The 24,281-nt window shown below is 35.9% G+C and overlaps 1 protein-coding gene across 1 annotated transcript in view; it reads right to left on the bottom strand.

The window, feature by feature from the left end:
- The window catches only part of LOC120632235, a 92,098-nt gene that overhangs the window by 13,514 nt on the left and 54,303 nt on the right, over positions 1 to 24,281 (bottom strand). Inside the window, exons 5-6 of the mRNA XM_039902040.1 lie at positions 16,642 to 16,847; positions 539 to 566 (exon numbers count right to left, since the gene is read on the bottom strand). Of these exons, the coding sequence (XP_039757974.1) occupies positions 539 to 566; positions 16,642 to 16,847 (234 nt within the window). The remainder of the gene's footprint in view (positions 1 to 538; positions 567 to 16,641; positions 16,848 to 24,281) is intronic.

Genomic DNA, 24,281 nt, shown 5'->3' with positions numbered 1-24,281 from the left:
CTCGGCACTGGAAGCAGCCGCACCTACCATTATTTTACCCATAGTTTTTAAGCGTCGCTCTGTCAGTGCCTACCGTCCAAACGTCACGTCTAGCTTCACGGAAGATCAGCGCTGTGTCTTTAACAGGCACTGCAAACATGCTGAGTAAAGACCATTTTGGGATCACACCGTTCTTATAATTGTTGTGTAGACTATTAAGTTGTATTTAAATTCTAGTGTGTGTATATATCCAAATAAAGTTTTCTTTCTTTCTTTCTATTAAAATCGTGTATACAGCTTCAGGCCCAGGTGCTACTATTTTTGAGTCAAACTGTCCGCGGCTATTTTGTCATACACAAAACACGAAGACAACTAGTGTGAAGTATGCCGCAAATGATTCGGCTTTATTGGTATATACTTATAATAAAACTGTATCTTGATCTCCACACATTTTTTAGGAGAGTTCATTTATTTTCTGCGAGTTTTCCGGAACTACTATTAAAAAAAGGAAATAGTATATATTAGTATGTGTATCAGTTTAGGAAATAAATAAACTTACCGTTCTTGTGATTGCAGCCATCCATTCTCTTTGTAAGCATTTGAAAAAAAAAACATAAGTTAGTAATAAACCAGAATTTCCTCAACTTATGAGTTCGCGTCACCAACATGCGACATGCTAATGTGACACTAGATAATATAATATAATACTAAACCATTATCCATAACTTTAACGTTTTATAGAAAGAGTTGTTTTGTTGAATTATATATTTTTATTTTATTTTATTTTATTTTTTCTTTAATTGGAAAACCAACAGTTGTAGATACTAACTAGTTAACAGATTGATTGACTTAAAACTAATAATATATATTTACAGTTCGGTACCAAAGCATAAAAGGAGATTTCTGAAGAATCTGATACCACTAGTAACGTATGGATTGACGGTAAAGGTTAAAATGCCTGCCTTTGCTTAGCGATGCCATTGTACCCGGTGTGTAAGTAATAGCCCAAATGTAATGAGAATAATATAAAATTACAACTTACTATAATTTTCGACCATCTGCGACTCATTTATCTTCTTTAGACAGAAAAATTTAATTAAAAGTAATTCCCTTTAAAAGAGACTAAAGATCTTCCCGCCGAATCCAACCGTCTCGGAATATAAAGAAGCCTTCGCTAACAGAGAAATAAAATGTCATTTACAATTTCAAGACGTCCTCGGGCAAGTTCCCTTTGCATATAAATGAAGAAAAGCAGCCAGATAAGCAGATAAACCGGTGTGGAATCTTTAAACATCTTCACAGACAGAGGAAATAAAGAAAACGGACAAAGGATGCCATTTTGTTAGTGATTCTTTGAAATGTTTTAATTAGGTTTTGACTTAATCATTTAATGTTACTTAGTCGTCCACGACGACTAATTTTTATATACAAATAACATTCATACATCATTATGTATCCCAGAAGAAGTAACGAGTCTTTCTTAGCCTATTAATGAATAGGCTAAGACTCGTTACTTCTTCTGGGAGTAGAATTTGTGCAGGTCAACTCAAACTATTTAAGTCGATTTAGAATAGAAATATATGTGATTTTTTCAAGCAGTTAATATAGTTAAATTTAGTTTCTATATAGACTTAAAGATAGTTTAAGTTTCAGCTCCCCGAGCTTCTACTCTCCGAAGAAGTAACGAGTCTGTCTTAGCTTATTAACAACTTTAATCATCATTATAATCATATCTTCCTATTTACGTTCACAGCTGGACTGGTCTTTTGTAGGCAGGTCAGAAATCTAAGTAAAAGTAGCTCTGAGCGAATTGTTTAACGTTTTCTGTCCACCTCGATGTGGGTCGACCAAATCTACATTTACCGGAGCCAGGACGCCATTCCAGCACCTTTAGACACCGAAGTCAGTCGGTTCTCCTCTAGCTATGTGCGCCATGGCCACTTCAGCTTCACGTTACTTAAGTTCTTCAAAGGATCTCTTAATTTGATTAATATGAGTTATCCGAGAAAAATTCTCTCCATCGCTCGCTGAGTAACTCTGAGAATTCCTATGAGACCAAGTAAGTCATCACTCGCAACACACACTGTTCGAATACCCTTCAGTTTATTCTCTAGGCACTAAGGGATTTTGCCAACGACATACTCTATTTGACTCATCTAAAAGTCGAAGTTAATAATGCAAACAAAATATACTACACAGTGGATACCAAAAGTACTTCAACAACTTCCAGATATACCTCATTATAAAATGTATTATATTTTAAGATAGAACTACTTCACTCACAGAACTTCTTTGCGAGACAATAAATATAACTCTTGACAAATTCAAAGGGTCATACAGTCATAACTTTTCGTGGCTACAAAGAACTAGAACTTGAAAAGGCAAATGGTCTCCCCGAGTCTGTGAGACTATTTAGAATTATTTAAAATATGATATTAAATCGATTTACTCGTAAATCTACTTAGATTAAATCAATTCGAACTTGTGAATACATCGAGGGCTACTATAAAGGGCAAACGACGAGCGACGATGGTAGTAAAGGGGCTGATACTTATAATGACACAGTTTTGTAAAATAATTCTGTACAATTTGAAATATTAAAAAGGTCTTAACTTAACATTTGGAGTCGTTGTTAGTACCTACATTTTTAATGACAAGGTTGGTTTGAAACAGCTCCGCTTTCACCTCACATAGGACAGAATAATGATTGCTAAATTGTAAAATTTTGTTGTTGGAAAGCTGACTTTCTGGTCCGCTTCGTCTGGATAGTACGAGTAATTCTCATTGCGATAAAAAATATTGGCCTATTTGACATATAATTATTTGATTTGGATTCACCCAAATCAAGAACAAAATACTTTAACAATGTTCTAAAAATTACTAAAAAAATTAACAAATTATCCAATATAATTATATAGTGTTTAAATTATCTGGACAACTACCTACTTTCACACTGTCAATAACAGTTTGAGTTAAGCCAAATTAGCTCCATATCTATATTTATTTTTTCTGTACCAACATCTATTATCTAATTTTATTTATCATCTGTCACTGGTGTTTTATTTACCGTATTTTGGTGTCAGGCAGAGTCAAAGTTTTACGTTATTTATCGTTCACGTCGGGCGTGGAAACCGCTCAATTTGTCACGGCCCTTAATTCTGTTCCAGCTCAACGCGCGCCCTAGCAGTTGAACATACACTAGGGCTTCCAACTAAAAGGTACTTTGTGGAAAAGGGAAGTCATTTGTGGATGAGCATATGTTTTATCTAACACTTTAGGTATATGTTTTGTACCTACCAATGCATAAGTTTAAACACTCTTTAAAATTATATTTATATTAGGTGTTGCCCAGGTTTTCTTATTTAATCGATATTAAGTAGGTATGTTTATTTTTACAAATATCAATAGCGAAGTCCAGGGCGAAACTTAAAGCCTAGAGGCATTTTCTACAACGTAGCCATTGGTAAAGTGGGCATTGTTACATTTTTGTTGGGATGGATATGACATAGAAAAATAACAAACCATGAAATAAAACAAAACTGAGAATATCTACGTATTATAGATAAATAAATGAAATGTTATAAAGAAATAAGAAAATACGTAATAAATATATAATAATTATAATTATAGATGATCGCTGACGTCCGCGTTTATTACGGTTTTTTACGAATTCTGTGGAAACAGTTTTTCTGCTAAAAAGTAGTCATGTTACTCTCCGACCTTTCAACTAACTCAAGTACCAAAAATCAAGTCGATTGGTTATAAAGTTAGCGCGTAAAATAAGACAAATAAACAAACAAAGTCAAAGTCAAAGTCAAAGTCAAAGTCATAAATATCTTTATTCAAGTAGGCCCACAGGTGGCACTTTTGATGCGTACATAAGAACCACACGGTAGTGAAATGATGGCGATAACCACATTCGTAAACTTAAAACTAAAGCTAAGAGGGTTCCAAACGCGTCCTGGTCTAAGAAGAAGCCCACAACAAACTTAGCCGGGTGAAAACACATTTTACACACATAATATTAGTTTCGAAGTATGGATTTCATCAATTGATATCTGTAAATTCCTAAAGAAAATTTTGCTTGGGACGGGAGCGCTCTGCTTTTATCTCACGCTAGATACAATGAAGATTGGAAAATTGTGAAATGATGATTTTGGAAAAGAGCAACTGCTGATTTTCTTGACAAATTCTACGGTGGTATTTGCATTGACGTTTCCGAGGTAATTAAGGCCTACTAAAGAATGAATTTTGACCAAAATGTATCCAGATTTTTTTATTTTACCAATAGACGGCCCATTGGCGCAGTTTGCAGCGACCCTGCTTTCTGAGTCAAAGGCCGTGGGTTCGATTCCCACAACTGGAAAATGTTTGTGTGATGAACATTAATGTTTTTCAGTGTCTGGGTGTTTATCTGTATATTATAAGTATTTTATGTATATTATTCATAAAAATATTCATCAGTCATCGTAGTACCCATAACACAAGCTACGCTTACTTTGGGGCTTGATGGCGATGTGTGTATTGTCGTAGTATATTTATTTATTTATTTATTTATTAATCCATAAGAACTTATAGTATAGTTAATCATATATAGGATCAAATATAGCGATACGTAATATCGTTACAAATACAATTTTTTTAGCACTATTTTATTTAATCCACTGAATTCTGGAAATAGAATTAGGTCCTACATTTCTTGGGAAATGTGGTCTCTAAAGATATAAGCCCGGTAGATGTGAAACCTAACACTTGACAGTTTATTAAAATTGTAATAATTAAAAAAAAGAAATACCTAACGGGTTTAAATAAAATAAAAATATACTTTTTAGTAATATATTTTATTTTATATAACTAGATGTGCCCTGCGGCTTCGCCCGCTTAATTTTGGAAGGCAGCGAACTGCTACATAGGCTACACCTAAAGTGATATATGAGATTTTGAGATTTTTTCACAAACAATTTTTTATCTTCCATAATTTTTTTTTCAATGAAAAGTATACTCTGTTATTTCTAATACCTCCAAGAATATGTATAAACAAACAAACTTACATTCATATTTATAATATTAGTAGGGATTATTATATTATTAATTAAAGATTGTAAAAAAAAAGTAAAAAGCGGGGGGCGCAGATATGTAATAAGAGGGCGTCATGACGTATGCCGTGACGGTTGGTTTTACTGCCGAGGTGCGCCAATATTTAAATCTCAATGAATTTTTATTGTTATAAATATTTTTGTTTATTTCTTTGAGATCAAGAATTTAAAGTACTCTTAATAATGGTTATTGATACTCGTGTTTGCAATGTAATAAAAAAATATTCCGTTTATTTCTAGGAAATAATAGTAGAACCAGTCTTTGTGGGAAGACTGTGCGTAATATTATTTTGCAGTCTTCTTTGAAATTTTAACAACGGTGAAACAAGAATCACTTTTGAATAAATTAGTTAAAATGTAAGGAACACGAGTGAAAATGGTAACCCTACGTCTGACAGAGGTAAAGCTGAGTAATATACTGGCTGAAAAATATACTTTTCGCATCCTACGTGCTCGTTCGCTTAATTTTTTTAGGTCCCTCATGAACAGAGTTACATATTGTAAATGTTGAGGTACCTAATAATATAAGTGATTTGATGGTAACTTTCTGCATAATATCCACGTTTTCTTTATTAGTGTGCCTGTGTAATACTAACCGACCGATTTTTGTAAACAGCCTTTTCAATAAACCCCGTATTACTTTTGAACAGTACGCTAAGTTTAATATTTGCATGCTCGCAATCGTGAGGTCTTTTGCGAGTATCATAGCATTGTATATATGTCTTTACAAAATAGACCTAATTAAAGTTATTATAGAGTCGTAGGTTCTGTAATACTGTTATTTTATTTTGCAAAGAGCGCTTATTGCAGACGTGTTTACGAAATTGAACTTTAAAACAAGATATATAAATATAGATAGACTGTACACAGTAAAATGGACAACCTAGTCGAACCTTCGACTAGGTTTAATAAGCGATAAACTAAGGATACACGTTCCTACTTATTGTTTAAAGCTTTCAGCCACCCTTTCCCCTTCGGGCTTTGGAAAACATTTATACTACTACTTATTATTAACAGTTATCTACACATTCGAAATAATACCTCAGCGTAGATTCTTAGATTCCTCGTTAGGTTACATACCACAAGGCATCAATGAAAAAGTTTTCTTGCGTTTTATAAAGTTCCGCTCAAAATTACCACCATTTGTCCCTGCCCATTCTTGGCATAGTAATGCGATCCTATCTCATTATTTATAATAATTGGGTGGAAGGACGAGGCCGAAATACGAAGCGATTGTTTCCTAGGGGGTGATGTAATTTATCATGCCCCCCTTCTACTCACGATCGCAAGTCACGGGCTTATTACAAAATCCGTTATGGAACTCGCCCGGTTTCCTTGTTTAATCTAATTAAGTTTCACTGAGTTTCCCCCCGATTGCATATGCTACGATGAAATACTTATAACGTTCGCAATACAGAAATGCGAAGATTCGTAGAAGAACCAGAGTTCAAGAGATAGCTCAACGGATTATGAAGCTGACGTGGAAATGTGGCTTAAATCTCAGAGAGCTAATAAAAGCCCCAGTGTTCATTCGTTCGACGAGCGAAAAGCTAGACGACGAGCTAGCTGGTTCTGGAATGCGTGCGAAAGGGTTTCCGTGACGCGACGCCACCAGGCGACGAGTTGTAGCACTGTGGGGTTTATTCGATAAGAATGTGACATAACTAGTATTCAAATTCAAAAATTCAATTTTTTTTTTTTTAAGTAGGCCTAATATAAGCACTTTTGAAACGTCAAGTCCGTCTTTGTGTAGTGACTCTACCACCGGTTCGGAAGGAAGATTCTACCGAGAAGAAGCCGGCAAAAACTCAGCAGTTCAATATCAACAATTTACATTTTAAAATTCATTTTTCTATCTTGTGAGAGAGGAAAGCGGAGCCGGATGCTTCCAAGCAATCTTGTCATTAAGAAATTTATCAATTGTTTAGTAGGTAAGCTCGCTGCAATAAATGTGTTTTAACAATTTCTTTAAACTTATGCATTGGAAGGGCAAAAATTACCTAAGGAATCATATTATAAAAGCGTATACTCAATCCCACAAATGACTTCTGTACCTTTCGCAGACGATATGCAGATGTCACTAATTTATGACCATTTCTTGTAAGACGACTGTTTATATCCACTTTTTGTACTTTTTTATATAGACTAATATGTTGTCTTACAAATATTTTATTGTTATAAATATATTGTGAGGCTACCGTAAGTATCCTATGTCTTTAAATTTTTCTCGGAGGGATTCACGTGATTTATGTTTATATACGTACAGCTCGTACGGTCAATATATAAACTTAAATCACTTGAACTTTCTGCAATTTAAATATAGTTTCAATATCAGCAGCTTTTCCCCATAATAAGATCCCGTAAGGCATCACACTATGAAAGTACGCAAAGTAAACAAGTCTTGCTATTTCTACGTCAGTAATCTGTCTAATTTTCCTGACGGCGTAGGCCGCCGAGCTTAGTTTACCTGCTAGTGTATCTATATGGGTACCCCACTGTAGCTTACAATCTAAGGTCATGCCCAGAAAAACTGTGGAATCTTCCATCTTTAGTGATTCTCCATTTATTATTACATTTTTATTAACTTACTTTACTTTTTATTTGGTAAACTAAACACACACTTAGTAATTGTTTCATTTGTTGACAGTAAACCAGTGCGACACATGCGACATAGCACGGCTTACATCATCAGAGTTATCTCTACCTCTATCAGTTTCTACCTCCCCGGGTAAAGTAATATCCTGAGGATGCAAACGTAAAAAAAAGAAATCAAACGCTGGATACAGGTGGCATAAGACCATGGAATTGGAAAACACAAACAAAAGGCTTATGCCCAGGTATGGACGTAAATAGGTTGATATGATGATGATTATAGAATTTCACATAAAGGTGATAAAAGTGATAATAACTGGGACTGAAAGCTTAATGTGCTCTCCGAGGCCCAAGATGGACACTACCGATACAATAGGAAACCTTCTTCTTCTAAACTTACTCATAACTTGTTGTATGGAAAAAGTCGAGACTTTTGACTTCTCTTATTATATTATATTATATTTACCATAATCTTATCAGTAGTCTAGATTTTGTGATACATCATCATACCCCGTGGACATTTATGTACCTAATATTGCTATGTTTTAATAATGTGTGGGAAGTTAAATTGAGATTTACTTTGTGACTGTATAGTAGATAACGTTGTTATTATAACGTTAAGTCATAATACCCGCGTCCCGACTGTTTGTAAGTGCTATAATGTTTTTAAGTACTTAACAAAGCTCGTTGATCTTTTTACCTTCCTTTTTAAATATAGTGTGTCACGGGGAGTGCCCTATTTAATATTAATACTTCAGACTACTAATAGGTATGAACCAGGAGAGGATCAGCTAGTAAGCTAACTTAAAATATGTGCACGCTAGCAATAGAAGTTTCTTTATCGAGCATCTTCGAGCCCTGAGAAGTGTTACTCTGTTTATAGGTGATCTTTTTCCTTACCATCAGGTGGTCCTTCTACTTGGTATTACTATAAAAAAAACCTTTCAAATGTGAAAGCGTAAAAAACCTCTCCGTAACAATTCCTACGCATGGCACTTAGTGCCAGCTGAATTGTATTGTAAAAGAAACCCGAATAAGAAAAGTGACGAGAAACCTCGAAATAGCATATGTACCTACTACAGCACGGACCTTTATAATCATAAGTCGTTTATAAGGACATGTCACTTGCAACGTTTCCTTAACCTTTTCGTATCACGTTTCGTAAGAGGATTGTCAGCTTATACGCGAGTTTGATAAAGGACCTCCGATCGCAGTGACAGGGATAGACGAAGATAAATAAAGCGGTATTATGGTGCGAGCGAAAGAAAGAAATGAATTTGATTTAATACGCGAAAAGACGAGTTAAAATCCGATAGGTGTGTGAGAAAGAGTTTACACTAGGTCGGAAGACAAGGGTACCCATGAAGTTGGTCTTCCCAAAATTTCATAGCAATAAAATAATTTAGATTTTTGTGACCGAGCTCGTCCGGGGAACCACTACCGCCTTGCTTAGCTCTTCCGCTGAGCAGCAACGCTGTATTCCAGAATTACTGTGTTCCGTTCTGAAGGGCGTGGTTACCGGTGTAATTACAGGTACATAAGGCGGACATTGACCAAAAATGAGAAAATTGGGCCAAAGATATAACAGAGTGATATCCTAGAGACGGTAAGAGAAGAAGGGGAAGACCTCTGTGGACAAGGAAAACCCATGATCGCGAAGCATGGAAAACCTGGGGGAGGCCTATGCTAAAGCAAAACAATCAAGCGAAACCGGTGTCTTGATAAGTAAATAATCAGTAAGATAAGATATTAAATTTATAAAATTGATAATTCCTCCAAGTGTAAAAACACTTATAAAAATTATAAAATAAGATTGTTGAAAAGGCTATAAATAAATAAATAAGTGACACAGAACCTCACAAGTAACTTAACATTCCAATGAAGAACAAAAATATCTCACGCAAACGCACTACAGGCTATGGTTTCCTTTTTGTTAGGTCGCATGCCAGGCATATCATATCATTACAAAAGAAAGAAAAATCGTCTTTATCGTCATTATGTAAAATGTTACATTTGTGTCATAAATTTGTTAAAGTAAAAATGTGTGAAAAAGGAGCTGGCTCAGTATAGCTGCATACTAAAAAGCGCAGCACTGGTTTTCAGCCAGCCCCCCCCTTACATACGTATTTATGGGTGCCGTTATCCAGGCACGCGAACGTTTCGTTTATCCTTTATGTTAAGTGTTGGTGACCATACAAACTCAAGAGCCAAAAGGACTTTCTTACGGCTTCACATGTAAAAGTTATAAACGTTATACTTTTAAGTTACAAAGTTATGAAACATATTTATTGAGTTTTTCTTTTGCCATAAACATAAATTAAATTCATTTTTCTTTAAATTATTACATTAGAGATTCCTGCTACGACAAAACCTTAGATAAAACTCGCTTGTCTAGAATATTTGAAGAAGATAACTCTCGATTCTAAGGTACTAGGTAGATTCTGATTGTGGGGAATAATGGCAACAGAAGGAAGGAAGGGCATTCAAGAAGGTGCAGGAAGCCATGCTTTTCATTTTACTTGAAATTTCATGTCAATCGTAACTTGACAAGTAATCGGTAGTTTTTTTGTACAAAAATTTGCAAGAAATATGGTCTAATTAAACATAAATAGGAATAATGATTGTCAAAGTGCGACGGTGGAGAATAGCAACTGCTGATGTCGTTGCCGGCTTCTTTTCGATAAAAAAACCAATAGATTTCATGTCAATCGGTAATATAAAATAAATATACTACGACAATACACACATCGCCAGCCCACAATTAAGCTTAGCTTATATTATGGGTACTAGGATGGACTGATGAATGTTTTTATGAATGATAAATATTTATAATACACAGATAAATAGCCAGCCACTGAAAAACTTTCATGTTCATCATACAAACATTTTCCAGTTGCAGAGTCGCTGCCCACTGCGCCAATCGGCCGTCCAAATCTGTTCGTAATAATCACTAATATATTCTTTTGACCTGCAGATTATATTGGCCTATCCAATCCAAACTTTATGTCGTCGCGAAAGTTAGATACGAGAATAGGCTTCGCGCAGGTAGACTACCGCAGCGTCCCGCTGATTCGCTCATACCGAACAATGAATTCTGTTCTGCATCGTACAGAGTTGCAGCATTAAGTTTTAATCGGATTTCTACTAGGCGACTTATTATCTGTCTTTTGTCATAGGGAATGCTTACGTAAATGACTGTACCACACAGTTAGTGATAAAAGCTCCAAGAGAATGAATATTATTAGCGCAGTAGACTGGCTGTCTAGCAGTAGGTACACAGCTGCGACTGGGTGAAACGTAGCTATAAACCTTATGACCCCCGAGGGTGTAAGAAGAAATTTGTAAAATGTAATCCACAATGTTACTTAATCTCGTGCTTCCCGGAAAAAAAACATGTAAGTAACTGTAAAATGTACTTACAAAGTTTTGAATACAGAAATGACAAAAGTCAAAAAAAGCAATCTTAGACCTGCCTATTGGACCTGCGTCTATTGTTTAGTGAGTGTTGGCCCCTCCAAACTAATTTCGATACAGGGCTCCTCCGCGCTACGCCGCCGGTAAAACCCCGGGGCCCAGCTAGTATATACTACGCTGTGATTCGACTGCATAACTGTTAGTTACTAATGTTTGCAGCTTAATTAGCAATTAACATTCGCTTGCCACGATTAAATAGGATTCTGTGCAACAGCAACGTTACGCGGGTTTTCAGTCAGATATCTTAATATTGAGTGTCGTTAAAATTAGATAATCCCGTTTGCCATCGTAGAACCACAGAATTAAGAACATACAAAACCCTCATTCAGCCATTATTGTATGCAGACACAGTGTTTAGAACACTTCAAGTGTACAAAAATTCCAAATTATAATTTTGAGTGAAGCTTGGTTGTCCGACAATGTGATAACTAGATAATGCGTTATAATAAATCTTTCGATGTATTAAATACCTAATTTCTAGTGTAAGTGTCTTTTTTTCTACTAACGTAGAATAGGACGACAGATAAAATTTCGTTACGCCAAAGAAGTATTACTTCTAACGCGTTTACATAAGTACACAAACGTTTTTTTTAATAGCTTAGCTGTTTGTTTTTTTACGTATGTTCAGTAAAAAGATATAATCTCCCTTCTATATCACTTTACTGATAGATCAGCAGTACACCGTTGTTAAGATCTCGGGTCGCAACTTATTCATAAACACTAAGTTAACTGCCGAATACATCATGTATATTTACGTTTTATGTAAAAATATTTCCCTCGTGCGGCTGAACTTTTAAATTTCATGCATACAGATGTACACCGAATGTCGGCCGAAAGCAGTACTTACCGCTGGGACCGATACTATCCGTCTCTCCATACAGTAAATAGACCCATTAAATTATTCATCGCTGAGGGACAAAACTGTAGGCCGGACTGGTACGAGAAATCTACTAAAATGTAAAAAGGGTACAATTTATTCTTTGGGGATCAGGAAGCGGATTGCTGAATACCAAAACTAATTCTATTAAGTACTTATACCATTGAGTACTTCATATATAATGCGCCAGTACTTTTTTTTTTTAATACATATATATTAACGATAGGCCAGCGCTTGACGACAATCATGCCCGTTAGAAAGCAATGATGAGGTCTAGGTTGGAGCACGCTTGCCTAGAAAAAGCCTATTCACTCTAGCCTTGAAGGTATTCAAATTATACGTGGCAGGAAACACAGTTGCTGGGAGGGCGTTCCATATCTTAGCGGCACGTATCAGGATAAAAAACGTTTCGTGCGTGTTAATGGAATATCAACCACATAAGGATGCCACCGCTCACGGTGTCTCGCTGTTCTGTGGTAGAACGGGGAAGGAGGAACAAGATTGTGGAGTTATTGAGCACACTCACCGAAGTATATCCGGTAAAAAACCGCCTGTGTTAACGATTTGTCGCTTATAATTCTCCTGGCGCGACGATCCACCGAATCTAAAGCTTCAAGCTGGTACTCGGCAGAGACACCCCAAGGTGACTACAGTACTCCATGCTTGTTCGCACTTGAGCATGGTACAGTGCGAGGCGTACTCAAATTTAATAATAGATTTCCAGTAAAGCCTCGTGTAGGAATGTATGACAATGTTATCATTTGTATTTTCCTTCATTTTATATCATCTGCATACCCTGTGCATACCCTCTATGGACGCCACTGGACACTGCTGTCCATTCTCCCTTATATTATATACCTTTAGTCGCTTTGGCCCTAAAGTCCTCTTAATGTGGCAACACTATTCAGTATCGTTAAGTCATAAGTGGGAAGTTTTCTGCTGTAGAGATGCACGCCACTGGCAGTGTCCTCTGTGCTACTATTATCTACTGGGACCATCATCCCGTCTACCGTGGTGATTGTGTGCGTTTGATAGAGGCAAGCAATTGATTATACGCAACTAGGCAGTAGGTTGATGTTCTCAATAATAAGTGATGCTTACCAACGAACATATAGATAGTAGATATAGACAACGGTACCCAAACTTAGCATGGGTGAGTCCGCGAGGCACAGCTAGTATAGCCGCAACGTTCCGAAGCAATTACAAGTTCCAATGACCCCACAAGTTTATGTACAGGCGCCTTAACCAATTAGTGTCGCAGTAAAAGCTTTTATGTATCCGAGTAATTTGATTTAATAAATGTATGGGTTGCACCAAAGTAGTACGAGGTGAATACAATATTATAACATATCGCGAGAAGAGACTTCAATTCGACTCTCGGATAAAGATCAATTAGTAAAATTTAGAATACATATAACCTACATAGGTACTTTTACCGTCAGTGTGGGGCAAATACTATTTTATAACATAGCGAGAGAGAGAAGAGAATTGAATTCGACTGATAACAAATTGATAAAATAATAATAATACCTATACCTACTTTTATATTTTTACCATTGACGTCTGTCAGTTTGGTCAACTGGCAGACGCCAATGGTAAATCAAAATAACAGTTGACATAAGATTATAATAGCAGAATCAATAATAATCTATACTTATAATAAAACTGTAACCGGAAGATTTCTGCACATTTAATATATTTTGAATATTTTTACCGGGGTATGCTTTATAATCGATACCGAGTCATTCGTTCATTTTTTCCATCTGTCTGTCTGTCTGTCTGGGCATCACGTGAAAACTACTGAACGGATTTAAATAAAATTTGGTATAGTGGTAGGTGATATTCCGAGTCAACATATAGGATACTTTTTATCCCGATAAACAATAAGTTTCCTCCGGGAAACGGGATGAAATTTTTTATCAATTTTACTTCTTAGCTCCGTTAAATTTGACCTGATTTATAAATTATTTTTTTATTTCAAAGTGTATACTATCAACCACGTATTGTCTAATTTTAATGGAGATCTAATAAATATTGTCGGAGTTAAAGAAAATAACTCTTCACAGATAACAGGAAGTCGCAAGGCATTTGGGACCACGATCGAATGCATGCGTACCATCATACTAACATTATAAATGCGAAAGAAATAAAATAATATTAATATCAAGTTTGATAAAAACCTGCAAGTTCATTTTTAAATTATTCGAATTGAACCTATCGCTTAGAAATTGCGACGGGTATAGAATAACACTTACGGCGACGACGGGCCGCGAATAACATCGTTTGGAAATATGGACCTGGTAGATGCGCTGCAATTAGTTTCGGTTTTTTTAAGATATAAAAACGATTTGGTGGACGAAGTTGCGCGGGTCAGCTAGTACCTATTATATAAATGCGACAGTGTATCTTTTTTTTGTTTGATATCTTTTCAGTTCAGCTATTGCAAAGTGTGAAATGGTGATGAAGTGCGCAAAGGTGCCAAATTTCATCAAGATTGGCTTGATGACATTTGGCACCTTAGCTTGCATCTTTGAATGAAATGAATACACTTTTATTGTACACCAAAGAAACAAAAAGTAGTTACAAAGATATAAATACAAATCAAGAGAGTACAATTTGGTGGCCTTATCGCTACATAGCGATTTCTTCCAGGCAACCAATGGCGTAAAAGGAAAAAACATAGAAAATGAGGTAGGTGGTGCAATAAATAAGATTTAAAAATTATACAAATATATAAATATAAATAAAAAATATATATGTATATAAATATAACTATAATATATATATATATATATAAATATATTACATTTAAATACAAATAAAATATATAACATAAATATCTATATAAATATATTACATATAACATCCCCAATTAGTCTTTGCTTGGTCCCGGGGGATTTGTTTTGAGCCCTTGACTTTGATTTCATCTGGAAATGATGTTACAACCTAAGATGGTAGCGGGGTAACCTAGTATGTTGTCGTACCCCTAATTGGTTTTTAGGCGACATCGCACCTTAAATCGCTTAGCGGTATGTCTTTGTCGGTAGGGTGGTAATTGGCCAAAGCCAAATCTTCCCACCGGACAAGACCAGAGAAGAACCAGGAACCTCCTATTTAGTCAATATAAAATTTGCACGGCTTCACAGCTAAACCAATTTTGTCGATATTATATTTTACTTTGAAAGCTTGCATAGGATATTTTTTATCATAGGATACGTCGAGATACGAGTATACTTTGTAGCGGCTCTCGCAGCATTGTTTATTACTAAAAAACCAACTGAGCACGGCCAAAGTCGTGGGCAACAGTTCGATTTCCCATCTATTTAAAATTGCATTAAGTGAAAATAAAAAATAAAAATTAAGTTTCAGTTTTTTTTTTCCTGCCTGTCTGCCATATTGTCTATATAAGTTGTGGTAAAATCATAAAACCATTGATGTCTGTGTGATCTTATAGACACGGGCTAAAGTCTTAAACGATATTTCTCTTATGAGTTTATCTGATATGAAATCCTGAAAATGCGAACGTGCCTTTAAAAGAAACCTTGACATGCTACTAACAATATCATAAAACAAACTTTGAAATTACGAGGCTTCTACATATTACGTATCTATGTATCCTGCGTAAGATTTTATAACCGATAAAGTTTGATAACAAACGACTACGCAAACGACTTTTACGGATAAAAAGAATCGGATAAGAAAGGAAATAGTCGTAAGTTCGCGAAAACAAAACGTCAAAGTAAAGTAGTTTTGCAAAAAATACCCACATAAACGGAATGTAAGCTTGATAAAAATATACTGTACTACGCATTTATAGACTTATCAGTCTGAAAGTTTACTCGTAGATATATTAAAGTATCCGCCATGTATTCATCGTCATCCGATCTGGCACATTCTAATCCATTCTCTACAACTGGTTTTGTTTCTCTTTTACGGTAAAAATATGACTGTAACAAACTCTTGCACCACAATTTGCTGTGGAAAATTTTGAGTCCTTGTAAGAAGATCAAACAGTAATCGTCTTAGCCATAGGGAATCCTGTGCCCATTGTGAAACTCTGGTAATTAAAAATACAGTACAGATTTTTTTTGTGTAAATAAAGTTGTAAAATTTTCACGTCGGTCCTTTTAATATAATAATAAAAAGTTAAGTTATATGAATACCTACGCTCGGGATACAGGACTAAGGTATAACGAAACATTTGCTTATACACTCACATTTTACAAAGCCTTATCTAATGTAATATTTTGACATCACATTTACAAATGTATGTGTGGTGCACACATAAGTGTGAGTTATATTTTTTTTCATTTTATCTACGATCTTAATCTTTTTCTTTTGAAAGAGTGCAGATGGCTATGTTTTCACCTTGTATATTTTTAACTTTAAAGTAGATAGGTTCCCAGGAACCTACCTATTCATTTTTAGAAAAAATTAAAAAAAAAATCATTACTAGGTATGTATTTTTATTATACTTTACCCCCTTTCCCAATGTTTCCCCTTTGTTACTAAAATATGTATTTATTATATAAATAATGTGTACATCAAATTATTAATTCGGATTAGTGCTTTCGTTGCAGAAATAAAGCAACGATTTCTGCGGTAAACTTACAGTATACTCACTTCATTTCGGAGTCAGACTTGGCCAGCATCCATACGACATGGCCAGGATTTCTTCGAGAGCCAAGAGCCATGAGTTGTGATAATCGCGCGCCAGGTGGAAGCGTTGGGCGTTTGGGAACCTGCCCGGTCCAGGTCGAGATTGCGAGCATCTCGGGGCACTCCTTCACCAGATGTTTTTGTGTTGCCATGCACTTGCCTGATGCGTCCTGATGAACAAAAGAAAATCATCATCATGAGTACAACATAGTAATAACTATGTTTGTACCGCACGCACATTTCACATTTGTCACACTACTGGCACAACCGCAAGCGCTGAGGTCTTATCATAGACATTCCCTTGTTCGATCCCTGGTCGGGACAATTTGGGAGTACAATTTCCGAATTTTCTCTGGTCTAGTTTGGTGGAAAGCTTTGGTCGAGACCAGTTACCACCCTGTTGACAGAGACGTGTCTCTAAGTGATATGACGTTTCGGGACGCGTGGATACCGTTTAGGGGTAAGAGTAAAATATTACTGCCATATTTCCAAAAGGTCAGCTTGAATGAATGAATGAATACACTTTTATTGTACACCATAGAGAAAATTTACAGAGATACAAATACAACAGCACAATAAGGTAGAACGTACAATTTGGCGGCCTTATCGCTAAATAGCGATCTCTTCCAGGCAACCAAAGGCATACAAGAAAATGTTATAAGAAATAAGTAGGTGGTACAACAAACAAAATTAAATATTAGGACTTAAAACTAAATTAACATAAAAAAAAAACATAAAACATAGTATGTTATGTTTAGTATACTAAACATAACATATTAAAGATATGTACAAAAATATAAAATACTAGCTGTTGCCCGCGACTTCGCCTGCGTTTGATTTTGTATTTTTAAAGCATTCAGTATCGCTAAGCCTTAAATTAGTATAGTAGTATTATATATATATAACATGTGACTGTCTATTAATTATAGAAAAATAATTTGCAATAAAATAAAATTGCGACTATAATTAAAAATCTAAACTATCCTATCTCTTAAGTTGGAACAGACTGCTCACGGTGTGCCAATATAATTTAAAATCGGTTAAGTAGTATAGGAGTCTATCGCGGACAAACATCGTGACAAGAGATTTATATATATTAAGATATTCCATACAATATATTCCATATAGCTTGCAATGTTATACGAGAGGGACATAAACCCAACACACTGCTTAATCGCAGGTTGGGAGAGCCGAAAAAGACGTGAGGCCTTGCGTTTAGCGTATCAGTATAATGCCGCGTAGATACCGAATTGGATTGGATAGAAGCAGGCGTTACTTTGCGGAAATCCATGATGATGATGACTTTGCAATTATTCATTCCAAAGTCAACATCTCTTGAGGATGATCCGGTTTCGGAGCGAAACGTGTGTAGAGATTGCCAAAGATCTGTTTGGTTTGAATTGAAGAAATAATAAATTACACCATAGAGATTCTCCTGCTTTTCGCGGAGTATAGCAAATTAAGCTTTATTTTCATAATTTACCGAATAGGGGTCGGGGTTTTATAATAGACGGCCGACTGGCGCAGTGGGCAGCGACCCTGCCTTCTGAGTCCAAGGCCGTGGGTTCGATTCCCACAGCTGGAAAATGTTTGTGTGATGAGCAATAAGTGTTTTTTAGTGTCTGGGTGTTTATATGTATTTTCTAAGTATTTATGTATATATAACTCATAAAAATATTCATCAGTCATCTTAGTACCCATAACACAAGCTACGCTTACTTTGGGGCTAGGTGGCGATGTGTGTGTTGTCGTAGTATATTTATTATTATAATTATAGCTGCCATACCCCTGAGTACCATCTAAGACAGCATTTTTTTTTTCGGCTAATGTGTGTATAAAGTTATTTTTTAAAACTCCAGTTTTTAAAAAAAACTTTTGTCATAGGCCTCTTCTGTTATGGTAGCGAATTTAAGAGCACAAGACACCAACACGCTGCTTAAAAGCGGGCAGGGAATTCGACTGAAGTCTTTTTAAGGTTAAGGATCCTTAGAAAACTTGCTAGTATAATGTTACAGTGATTTCTAAGTAACAAGCTTGCGCCCTCTTGTTAGTTGTTTGCGAGGGCGGGTGTTATTACCATCAAGCCTCTGGGGTATTTTAATTACAGAAGTTTAAGCTTTAGCGCCTCCCTGCAGTGTTATTAAGGCGCTGCACAAACTTAGACACATTTTTATCTAAACGGAACATATATAGGCATTAAAAACAATGCTGTAACTAGCCTAGGCCCCTTCGCACAAAGGGCACCTCAGCCTCCATGAACGACTTTCGAATGAGCAGTGGCGTGCACTTCATACACGCACGAAAGCACTGCCTGCCCTAAAACTTTTGTATAACTTATAAATGCGTAGGATTTTCTATTTTATGGCGTCTTCCTTCTTTATGCATACCCTTTTCCAAAACTAAAAAACCAAAACAAATAAAGAATTTTGGCCGTTCTACTTTTTCAAACAAACAAAAATTGAATTAGTTTTGCACCATTAAAAAATTTCATCATCAGCCCATAATTATATATCTATATATTTTTCATCCGTCCCCACTGTTGGACATAGGTCCTTACTTGCTCTCCGGGGCATGGGGAGGGATACAATCCGTGCCTAGGTTTACCATTTAATTTAAATAGGATCCCAATTATATTTTTGCCCTAGGGCCTTTGATTACAACGCCACGCGTCAGTGAAGTTTTTTTTTATTATTACACATAACTTTGAATTGTATCTACGCAGGTGTAAGTTATTGTTTTGATCTCACAACAAACACTTCTGTGTGTGCACAAGTTGTGCTGAATTTAGTGTATAGTAGATTTCATACAAAATATCGGTATGTGCAGCGCCTTAACGAGACGCCAAAATTGTAAATTTTCGACTGTTTCTTTACAATATAATTTCACCCTGATCTTAGAATGCAGCATCACTTAACACCAGGTGAGATTGCAGTCACCTAAGAGTTCCAGATAAATTTAAAAAGTGGTACTTAGTTGCATGTGTATAGGTTTCAGCTTTGGTTAGTACTGCTCAAAAACGTACCGTTAAGCGAATAAGTGTTCCGGTAGGTACGGTGCCCCGTGCCACGTGGATGCGAATTAGGGGGACAGATGCAATATGGGAGAGATTTCCTAATTTAACAGACACATATTGTACGTCTGTCGCACCACGGCAAGTGATGTGTTTTAAACTGTGTCTTATTTCTATACATATTGAAATGAAATTTGAATGGAAGAAGATGTCTGCGCCAGTTCAGCACCAGACGTCATATCGTTGTAGCTTGAGCCTTAACATGATTTTAATTCATCTTTAAATCGCGGTTAAAACACTATTTCCTGTCTAGTATGTAGTAAAATGTCTATGTATTTTATGTGTATGTTCAAATAGTAATATGTATTTAAGTTTATATATTGATATATATATACATATTTATAAATATATATGTTTTAACTATATATATGTAGTATAAGTATAGTAATGTATATAATTAGCACAATTTGGGTATTGCACTATCCCGTTTTCTGAAATTTGTTTCTTCAACCAAAAGTTGTCTGGAGGAGATCGCTTCAAGCGAGAAGGCCGCTTTTGTGCATATGTAAATCATCGTTTTTTTTGTTAACCTGGCTTTCTATTTGTATAAAGTTTTTTTTGCAGTATTTTTAAATTTGTGCAATAAAGACTTTTTCTTCTTCTTCTTAATTCGATAGATGTATAGGTTTTTGTTACATTGCTTGTCCGGGTCGAAGAACCTACTACCGCCATGATTATTTATGCCCCCAAGCAGCATTGCGGTGTTCTTGTCTGGAGGCCGCTGTTGCCGTTGTATTTAAAGGCATATAAACCTTAAAATCTTATACCTCGGGTTGGCTGACACGTGGCGACACTTTGTAGTATTTTGTGCTGTGCGACGTGTTGCTCTGTTTCAACTATGGTTTTACATTTAACATCAGACCGCCATCATCAGACCATACGCTTGGTCGGTCAATTAATAAAAAATAATGTATATATTTTTGATGATATAATTTTTTTCCTCTATATTAGGGCCTCGCTATTGAGGGAGAAATAATTTAATACCGTCCGCTCATTTTTTTTCAACAGCTTTCCTGTTGTTCATTCAAAAAGAAAATATAATAGTATAATTATTATAGTATAGTAATATGGAACTAACTTAAACTATCAAACTATCATATGGAATTAACTAAATACTTAGTTATTTGCCATAAACTCATTATTACTTGATAAATGCATTTCCGTGCCAGTAGGTAGGTACTTATGACTTAAACTGATAGCGAATTCCGACAGTTCAGCAAAGCGCTCGTTCTATTATGCTACGCCTCCAAGCCATCTTAATTGGAAAACTTTCGAGTTCTACACTGTAACGTCACCTGGAGCCATGTTTTAAATTTCATAATTTCAAGTTACACTGGCAGGTCGGATATTTTCTTGACAAATAAAATGTACATACATATTTGACGGCCGATTGGCGCAGTTTGCAGCGACCCTGCTTTTTGAGCCCAAGGCCGTGGGTTCGGTTCCCACTACTGGAAAATGTTTGTGTGATGAGCATGAATATTTTTCAGTGTCTGGGTGTTTATATGTATATTCTAAGTATTTATGTATATTATTCATAAAAATATTCATCAGTCATCTTAGTACCCATAACACAAGCTACGCTTACTTTGGGGCTACATGCCGATGTGTGTTTATCGTAGTATATTTATTTATTGAACTGAAACGTACAAACAAGTACAAACAAGTACTATCCAGCTATTTCCTTTGAGTGTCGCCAATTGTCAACAAAACTATTTTAGCAAGAAGATGCGAATATATGTCTATACTTATAATAAAACTGTAACAAGTCAAATTCTGTAACCGATACTGAACTACTATTAGTTTAGATTTGCCCAAATTTCGTGTAGATCTGATGAATGTGATTGGAGATGGAGGACAGAACTCCTCAGCGGACAGCTCCCCCCCCCCCCCCCCCCCCCCCTAAGGCTTAACCATACATATTGTGTACGTGAAGTGCTGCCACGATTATGGATTTCGATTTTTTTCCTTTAACGGTTACTATTCTTTTTTAGTGATAGCTGACACTGATTGATACGAAATTAGCTTTCAAATGTCCAAAGTCGGGCACCTTATACATGTAGTCTTGTAGGAACACAATGTATCTAGCCTTTCTGAGATGGTGACCAAAAGAAGACATGGGGAAGCTGTAATTTTGACAACGGGTTCCTAAAATTCGTCACTACCATACAAACACCTACGTGTTCGTTTCGTAATCCAATATTTCACAAATATCTGTATCCAGCAAATTGCACCCTAACTTGATTCGAGCCTCACTGAACCCTTCATAAAAATCTACAACAAGAGAGATAACTGGAGTAAACGTTCCGTGTAAACTGATTTTCTTTGCTTGATTGGTAAAAGTAAAACGCTTTAGCGGGTACGGCTCATGTATTTGCTTTCCCCAAGAACTGTGAGGGACTTATAGCCGGACAACAATCTCCTGTCTTATCTTACTAACCTAAAACGTACCTAATATAATTCAGAATGGTATGGATTAAAAGTATTTTTTTAGTGTAATTTCTACCATCGCTGTGTTTACCGGTGTGGGGTCGTCATTCCAGCACCTTGGGACCCATAAGTAAATTATTTGGGCTACGTGACCCGCCTATCGCCCAGCTTCGCGATTATAATCATATAAATTAAGACTATGAGTATTTGAGACTATAGATATAAACATTAAACTCTCTTTTAAAAAGGACGATTGTTATCAATTATTTTCAGAATTTATATTGCACCCTTATCTGTGTCGCCTATCGTCTATGACTTGTACGCCTGATATTCTCAAAGTTATTATAACTTTGGTCGCAATAATCTTAGTAAACTCCTCAGCGACTGCCCGTGGCTCTTAGTCATGAATGGTTCGGAAGATTGCGCGATATTGGAAAATATCTACACTGAGTCATGAGCTAGAGAAAAACTGTGGGAGTGTATTCTGATGATTTATCTAAAAAGTTAGGTAATTTATTTAGATAACGACGACGTAACGGCCTCTCTGGAAAGTTCGTGATGATCTGTCTGACAAAGCGGTGCAATCACCCCGATTCGTCCGCACAAAAAACAAAATTGGATTTATTTCATTGGGTTTAAACACTTTATTCTGAATTCATAAGATTGCTGGTACTTATGTAAACCTGCGTCTTTATACCTGGAAAAAATTAAACGTAATTTGTCTCATAGTCTCTCTAAGTTTCTTAAATTTCAGAAATAATTTTCTGATAGGGTAGATATAGTTAACGATTATCGTAATGAAAAGTCGCCACTTGTCATACCTACAGTAAGTCAGGATGCAAGGCAACTTCCCTCGCCCTTCAGACAGCAATATTGCTTGGCGTCAGAAATAAGCAAGCCAGTAGTACTTCCTCGGACGAGCTCTGTCACAAAAAGCCCTATTTTAGGAAAAATAAAAATTTAAGGTTAGACAGAACAGTAATTACTTCGTGGAAGTCGAAGCACTTCAAAACAATGACTTCATTGAAATTAAATCGGCGTATTTTGGAGGATCGGTGCGAGTACTGTGCGGTGTTCATAATAAATTATAAACACTCTATATTGTAAAAACCATACGGTTGCGCGGGTTGGTAGCCAAAATGAGCCTAATTAATGTATATTATGTATAATTAAAAGTTCATTCGAAGCCGGAGCTAGTAAGCTTTTTATATAAAACAAACATGAAAAAGATATTTAAATATGAGCAAGATACAATTTTTATTTCACCCTAATAAAAGTCAGCGGTCTGAGTAAAAATCAATCAATAAAAAATGTCTACACGTATTCGTCAGAGTTAATAAGGGAATGAAGGGTCGTGTCTGTAGCAGTATTGGAAAGCGTTGGTTGGATAATACGATTTGTTTTGTAGTCGACTAGCTGTTTTCCGCGAGTAGATTGTTACTTTGTTCTTGTTACTTTGGATTTTCGCGATGAGATCTTAAAATTACAAGGTTTAATAGATTTGCTAATAAAACCATTTTAAAGTTTAACTTTAGTTAACGTTACTTTAGTCATGACCGTCTGTCTGTCTGCCCGTCCCTCCACGGCTTATCTCTGAGGCTCAGCCTCTTAATACTTTACAAATTTTTATGTAAGATCGTCCGTGGCTGTTTTGTGAATTTTTATAGAGAGCCTTTATAATCGACTAGCTGTTGTCCGCGACTTCGTCTGCGTTTGATTTTGTTTTTGATGTGGCATTCCATTTAGTTGTAGATCTAAAAAAAATTAAAGTCTTCAGTATCGCTAAGCCTAAAATGAGGGGTTTGACAGTTTCTGTCCTCTATCTCCAACCACAGTTTGAGGAAAATTAAACACATATTGTAACCTCTATAGCACAACAATAATTATTTAAATCGGTTATAATTTGTCGGAGTTATGGTGTAAAATCGTCAAACACTCATCCCCTCTCCCAAAGGAACTTAGCTTAATGTCGGGATAAAAAGTATCCAATAGTACTTCTAACACTTCCAAGAATATGTGTACAAAGTTTCATGAGGATCGGTTAAGTAGTTTTAGCGTGAAAGCGTAACAAACAAACTTACTTTGACATTTATAATATTAGTAG

The sequence above is a fragment of the Pararge aegeria genome, chromosome 19, assembly GCF_905163445.1.
Source record: "Pararge aegeria chromosome 19, ilParAegt1.1, whole genome shotgun sequence".
Lineage (NCBI taxonomy): Eukaryota > Metazoa > Arthropoda > Insecta > Lepidoptera > Nymphalidae > Pararge > Pararge aegeria.
The sequence above is the reverse complement of the archived record's forward strand: the minus strand, read 5'-3'. Positions and strand labels throughout refer to the sequence as shown.